This window comes from Portunus trituberculatus, chromosome 29 (assembly GCF_017591435.1).
Source record: "Portunus trituberculatus isolate SZX2019 chromosome 29, ASM1759143v1, whole genome shotgun sequence".
In the NCBI taxonomy this organism is placed as follows: Eukaryota; Metazoa; Arthropoda; class Malacostraca; order Decapoda; family Portunidae; genus Portunus; species Portunus trituberculatus.
In genome coordinates this window covers 9630404-9637903 of record NC_059283.1, presented here as the reverse complement: position 1 = coordinate 9637903, position 7500 = coordinate 9630404, and the positions used below count along the sequence as shown (strand labels likewise).

At 45.2% G+C, this 7500-nt stretch overlaps 2 protein-coding genes across 9 annotated transcripts in view; both read right to left on the bottom strand.

Moving 5' to 3' along the window:
- LOC123510429 overlaps positions 1-2326 on the bottom strand; it is a 31365-nt gene extending 29039 nt beyond the window's left edge. Inside the window, exon 1 of the mRNA XM_045265615.1 lies at positions 1743-2326. Within this exon, the coding sequence (XP_045121550.1) occupies positions 1743-2168 (426 nt within the window). The 5' untranslated portion in view covers positions 2169-2326. The remainder of the gene's footprint in view (positions 1-1742) is intronic.
- The window catches only part of LOC123510428 (potassium voltage-gated channel subfamily H member 6-like), a 699140-nt gene that overhangs the window by 380415 nt on the left and 311225 nt on the right, over positions 1-7500 (bottom strand). The window lies entirely within an intron of this gene.

Here is a 7500-nt window from a genome sequence, read left to right as displayed (position 1 = left end):
TGGCTTTACCGAATCTCTCTCTCTCTCTCTCTCTCTCTGTCTTTATGTATGTGTTGGTCGCCAGGAGGGTTCATACGGTGCGCAGGTATTCAAGGCGTGTGTTCGAAGCTTCATTCATACGCGGTGGACACGCTTCGATGCTTTGATGCCACCATTAGCTTTTACTGAAACACGGGAGGCGGCAGTATTAGGTGACGTGTTGGGAAGTATTAACCTTAATCTTCGTGTGACATTAGAACATTACCAAAGCACTGAGGTTAATGCAGTGAGCGAATCTACCTAATGAACACCTGGACGGATGGGGGTTCGAAACGTTGAGCTCCATCTAGAGTGAATTGTTTCGTTCAGTTATATCAATAGTCTTTTTTATATATCATGTGGGCTTTTCACGGGAATTTATGGGCTAAAGGGATATTTTTTGGAGGACCTCCTATCTCAAAGCCCACCCGCTAGGAAACCGTTGCCCCAAGAGAGGAGGCCAAATTTGCGATCTAAGCTTAGTTTTGTATTGTGAAAAGTATTGGTGTGTGTGTGTGTGTGTGTGTGTGTGTGTGTGTGTGTGTGTGTGTGTGTGTGTAGAAGAGGTTATAGCAAATGGTTAGATTCAGTTTAGAAATTCTCCTCTCATTGTCAAAAAATATCAAATTTCTATGTGATCCAAAAACTTACCAACATATTTCAACGTCCTGACACATATTGCATAGATGAGGATGAGAAATGAAATACAAACACACATTCAACAAAATTCCTTCCCGCTTTTCCCTTTAGTTTGATAAAAGCAAAGCAGCTGTACAGTACATGAGAAGAAACCAGACACAGCTCTCACTCAGAGCACACGTCCTTCTTTCACTCAAGCGGCGAACTTGATACACTTCAGGCAACCAAGAACCACAGTTGATCTCCCACAGGACCTCCAACAGTCTCTACTCGTCCCTCTATATGCAATGTTCCCGATACTTTCCCAGGGCCATTAACACCATCCCCACTCCTTCCTTCTCCTCATGGTTCTCATCTCTTCTTTCCTCCTCCTTCTCCCATTTCTTTGCTCCTCTGTTGCCTCCTCCTTCTCTCCATCACCACCTCACACTGCCGACTCCGCAGACCCACAGTATCAAACTTTCCTTCTACTTCCGACACAAAGTTTCCACCGCTGCCCGCAATCTGATCAAAACGGTGAGGCAGACAGGGTTCAGGTATTTCCAGACCCAGCTGCCATCCGCTCTGCCACCCTGCCGACGCCGCCACACACTCATTCCCCCAATCACCACCGCCACGCTGGGGACCCACTGAGGCCTTCTTATCATAGTCAGTCAGCACCAGTCACCCAGTGAATCAGTCATTCAGCACCATGCTACCTTCTACCTAGCCACTCTCTCCTTCACTCATAACAGGTCAGTCAGCACTGCCTCCAGTCAGGCAGTCAAGCAGCCTCAGAGAAGTAATCGAGTCTCGTGTCTGCTGAGGCAGTGGCCGCTGGGGATGAGTTTGTTCAGTGGTTGCTCTGCCTCATTGCCTCGGATAAACAAGCGGCTCTACTGAACCGAGACGAGCTATTAATACAGTATTGAAGCTTTGGTGGGCAAGGTACGAACTCAGCCCCTGCTGATCTGCTGATCACTCTGACTACAGGGGGAGGGCAAGGTAGGGCAGGGGAGGTGTGGGACAGGGGTGGAGAGGGGCAAGGCCACAAGGAAAAGGGAGGCGGTGCGTAACAACAAGCAGTGAAGGAAGTCAAATCTTACCTGAGCCGCTGCTCGAGGCTCTACTTCGATGATCTCCTCAGAGGAGCTGCTGCTGGGCTTGCGGCTGTGCGACGCCCGGGGCTGGGAGACGGGCGTGTGGCGGCGAGAGGACGGCTCCCGGTCTGGCCCCGGCGTGAGGGAGCGCAGCGGGATGCTGTCACCGCGGCCCCCCAGCTTGTGGATGTCGTCCAGCAGACTGTTGATATCCGTCAGGTCCTTGTCGGGGGGATCGGCCGCCAGCAGGGTGAGGGGCGTCGTCTCCTCGGGATCCTCGCTCCCCAGCTGTTGCCCTCCTCCTCCGTCCCCCGCGCCGCCCCCCACGCCGCCGCCGTGCTCCCGGGGCGCCGCTGGCCCACCGTTGCAGCGGCCACTGTCCCCGATCTCACGCATCACGTCCCCGCCGGCACGCGGCGACCACCAGCACATGGGGGTCCTGCCCGCACTCTCCGGCCCGGGGCGACCCTCCGGGGGCGGGGCCCCTTCTCCTGCAGGTGAGGGCGGCGGGCGGTGCTGCGGTCATCACAGGGCGCGCAGGTCAACCCTGCACACGCCTTCTACTCTCATCACCACGCACCACCACCACCACTCTCACTCACTCATCCCACGACCAGATCGCAACTTTCGCCAACCTTGCGCTGCTGCATCAAACAGTTGCGTCTGTTTTTCCTCGAGTAAAGCACCGAGGCGGCGACAATCACAACGTGTCGCGACAATTAGGTTTTCATGAGTTCACCTGCAACCAAAACATCATTAATGGACGAGCCTTTGAAGGACGCACTGTGGCTGCCTCCCCTCAGGCGGCCTTCACTCATAGCGCCGCCCCGCCCCGCCCCGCGCACCGCCAGGCACGCCAGCCTCCATCACGCCTCCCCGCCTTGCTTCGTCACCGTCAAGAGAGGGAATCACTTTGAAGTTTTGAGGAGAGTCATTTACCAAAGTTGTGGTTGTTTGGGACAAGTCTTGTGGGCCACACGAGCCGGTGGGTCAGATAACACAGGAGCAGAGGCGGGACGCAGGCCGGGGAGGAAAGGGCGTGTCTCCAAACCTCGCTGTTTGAACAGTTTCGATAAGTCACAGGGAAACACGTGGCGCCTTGGCGGTGTTGTGGTTCGGCGAGTCAACAAACAGCCTCAACACGGACCCACAATGTATAAACAACACTGTGTATGTCCCTTTATACACGACACACTCCACAGCTATAATGTCACTAAACAAATATATAACACGATGTTTTCCTATGTACATTCTCGGCAGATCCTTAAAAGTCCACCCCGCCACAAGAATGTCCCACCACACTTCCACCTCCGAGACAGCAGACAGACTCAGACTATTCATTCGCTTTCATTATTCACTACTTCCCTTCATTATCCTTCCCACTCACCTCCTATGCCTCGCACCTCCATCTCCACCTCACACCACGTAAAAACCGGACGTCAGACAGCACGCCTCTCTGGTTTTGTCGATGTAACAGACAAGGCGACGGTAAAACATTAAATGAAGACCTAAGTGGAGACGAGAGTGGCAAGGGAGAGGGAGAGGCAGAGAGGCTGGACAGTAGGAAACAAGGGACATGAGGCAACGATGAAGGATTGAAAATTAAGGATGGCGGAAATGGGAAAAGCAAAGGTAATAGACTTATAAACGTGAAAGATAAATGAGATGCGAGACAAGAGGAAAGTAGAGAGCTGTTACGAAAGTGACAGTGGTTGATGTAAGATGGAATATTGAGGAGAATTTTGCGAGAAGGCTAGCTTCGGTTAGGTTAGGTTTGGATATCGAGAAAAATAAAGAGTATGATAAAATTTACTCAGAGAAAAAAAAAAGTCGCTTTTGAAGAAAATTAAGAAATATGGATGAGAAAAGCAAGCCAAGATAAGACAAAAAAAAAAAATACAATGTAAAAATCAAAGAAATACAAAGAGAAAAAATAACTAAAAACTATGACAAAGAATGGATGAGAAACACGAGGAAAAAAGACGAACGACGCAGAAAAGCGAGAGAACGTAGCAAGAAAAAAAAAAAACTGATGAGCCGAGGAACCAGTGACAAAAAAGAAAAGAAAAAAAGACTAGCTTACACCGAGAGATTAATTAAACCACCATCACGCAAGTAACGATTTTGAGAGTACCAAAGAGAACGGCGATTCTTTAACCCCTTCAGTACTGGGACGCATCTTGATATATTTTATACAGCTTCAGGAACTTGTGTGGGAATTAACATAGTGAAGACTGGCCATTTTTATCTTCTGACCTCCATAGACCCTTCCTAATGTCAATAAAATCGTCTAATGATACCGAAACTCAAGGCAAAAATGCGTCCCAGTATTGAAGGGGTTAAAGGCCAACCAACTCTATCACACGGCGACTGCGATACGTAGGTAGAGTTACGTAGCCCACCAAAAAAAGGCGCAAGGAAGGTTTAAGGTGAGGGAGCGAGGCAGCAGCGCCACAGCTTAAAGCGGAAGGCATCACCTGAGCCACGAATTACTCCAAGCCAGACCCGCAGGTGAAGGAGTGAGGGTGTGACCACGGGAGACAAGATAGAGACGAGACCGAAGGAGGGAAAGGAGGAGGAGATTCAAGCACACTAGGACTCTAAGGATGGGTACTAACAAGAGGTAAGAATGAAGGACAGAATGGAAGGTTGAGTTGAATGAGAAGGATTGGGAGGGAAAAAAAAAAAGGTATGAGACATTAATACAAAGACAAAATGGAAAAAAAAGAAGATACAAAAGGACAAAAGGAGGCTCAAGCACACTGGAAGTCTAAAGAGGGGCACTAACCAGAGGCAGAAATGACGGAATGAATGGAAGATAGAGTAAAGAAAGAAGGAAAGGAAAGACATCTGAGACATTGACACTAACAGACAAAATGGAAAAAAAGGACAAGACAGGACAGAACAGAAGAAGGCAGAGGACGTTGAAGCACACTAGGACTGTAAGGACGGACACTAACTACAAGCAGGAATGAAGAAATGTGAGAGAACGAGAAAGATAAAGGGATGGAAAGTTAAGGGAAATGAGGGAAAGGAGAGACTGCAACATTTGAGGGAAACTGGAAGAGAAAGAAATGGAGGATATAATAGAAGGAAATAAAAAAAGAAATAGAAAAATGTATACTAGCAAAATAAGCAAAAAAAAAAAACACTAAACAATGGAAGAAAATTAATATAAACTAACATATGTAAATACGAAAGGAAAATAAAAGCTAAATAAGGAAAGATAAAAGGATAGAGAGTAGAATGACACAAAACAGAGGAATAAAAAGGAATGCAAACCGAAAAAAACTTCAACTAGGAAGACGAAAACCGAAACAAATGAAAAGAACGAAATAAAAGAAGTAAAAAATAATAAATATAAAAGAATAAGAAGAAAAGTGATACAGGAAAGGAGAGAGAAAGAGACCGAGAGAAGAGGATTAAACCACACAGGAAGAAATGTTAGAAGAGAGACTAACAAAGACGAAAGGAAAAAGAGAGAACAATGAAAGGATTAATAGAGGTGGGAGGGGAAAATAAAAGAAGAGTCATGCAAGATGGAGGGAAGGACAGGAGAGGGAAGACAGTGAGTGAAGTGCATGATAAGAAAGAGGAGGATTCTGTAAAGGATAATGAATGGAAATAATAGTGACGGTGAAGGTGAGATGGGAATAAAGTTACTTAGAGGCCCCCAAAAAATGTGAGAGCAAGAAAAAGGTAAGAATCAAGATATAAAAAGGGAAGAAATGGAAGAATTGAAGGAAGAGAAGAGGAAAATGAAAAAAGGAGATAACTGAAGAAGGCAGGTAAATCATAAATAATAATAATAATAATAATAATAATAATAATAATAATAATAATAATAATAAAACAATACAAAAATAGGGAAAAAAAACAAAATTCGAATGAAAAAAAACTTCAGAGAGAGAGAGAGAGAGAGAGAGAGAGAGAGAGAGAGAGAGAGAGAGAGAGAGAGAGAGAGTGTGAGGGAAGTGGACACAGTGAGCTGGAACCAGGGAAATGAAAGCTGGCGGGAGAGAAGGGGAAGGGGAGAGGGGAGAGCGGGAGGGAGAGTAAGATGGTGAATGAAGTGATAAATGGAAGAGGGGAGAAGAGAAGAGAAGAGAGAGAGAGAGGTGCAGGTCTCTCTCTCTCTCTCTCTCTCTCTCTCTCTCTCTCTCTCTCTCTCTCTCTCTCTCTCTCTCTCTCTCTCTGAGGAATTTGGCATCTAGCTAACTCACTTGCCAGCGCCAGTGAGCACTTGACAACCCTACAATAGTAATAATAATTCTGACTGTAGTAAAGATAATGAATATAATAGTAGTAATAGTAATAATAATAATAATAATAATAATAATAATAATAATAATAATAATAATAATAATAATAATAATAATAATAATAATAATAAGAACAAAAATAATAACAATAATGATAACAATACTACTAATAATAATAACAATAACAAACAGGTTTTCTTTCAAATTTAGAAATAAAATCAATAAAAAATATGAAAAGCGACAAAATACATTATCCATTTTACTGAGAATGAAAGGAAGAGAAATTTTTGAGAAACTGAAGAAAAAAAGATTCCAAGAAGAGAAAGGCGAATAAAATTAAAAGGAAGAGAGAGAGAGAGAGAGAGAGAGAGAGAGAGAGAGAGAGAGAGAGAGAGAGAGAGAGAGAGAGAGAGAGAGAGAGAGCAATCCACCAAATAGTCACGAGTTAAAACTAATTAAAATCTTTTGTTTCTTTGCATTAAAAAGCAAAAAGGGGCAAGAAGAAGTGTGTGTACTCAGGCGCGCGCGCACACACACACACACACACACACACACACACACACACACACACACACACACACACACACACACACACACACATAGAATCACATACACAAGGAGAGAGTTTGGCAGAAAGAAAGAAAAAGAAAGAGAGAGAGAGAGAGAGAGAGAGAGAGAGAGAGAGAGAGAGAGAGAGAGAGAGAGAGAGAGAGAGACGCCCCTCACCGTTGCCCATCACTCCCTGAGAAGGTTTCATAAAGGCACTGACATTCCACACGTTTACTGCTTTCCTCCTCCTCCTCCTCCTCCTCCTCCTCCTCCTCCTCCTCCTCCTCCTCCTCCTCTTACTATCCACCTTCGCGTCACCTTCTACTATTACGTGACCTCATCTTCCTTCTATTCTCCCTCCTTTACTACCAACATGTAAGATTTGCCCCTCCTCCTCCTCCTCCTCCTCCTCCTCCTCCTCCTCCTCCTCCTCCTTCGCATTCTCTTGTTTTTGCTACTTTTCTCAACCCTCTAATTTTCTTTCACCTCCTTCGCATGAATTTTTGTGTGTTCTCGTCTCATCTTCCTCCTACTACACCTGTTTATGCAACTACTACTGATATTACTAATGATAATATAAGTAATAATGATGATGACAAAAACAATAACAATAATAATAATGTCAACGAATTTATTAAGATTGTCTATAATCATTTTGCTATCTTGTCTAATCTCGATTCTATATTACTATAACAACAACACTACTACTACTACTACTACTACTACTACTACTACTACTACTTTTACTCCTCTGCCTTCGCCTCACTGCCTTCCTTCTCATCGTCGTCATCCTCCTCCTCCTCCTCCTCCTCCTCCTCCTCCTCCTCCTCCTCCTCTGTAAAGACTCTCATACCAGTGAGGCATATGATCCTGACACTCTGCCAAAGGTATACACGTTCTTTCAATGCCCCGATACTTATTCTCTCTCTCTCTCTCTCTCTCTCTCTCTCTCT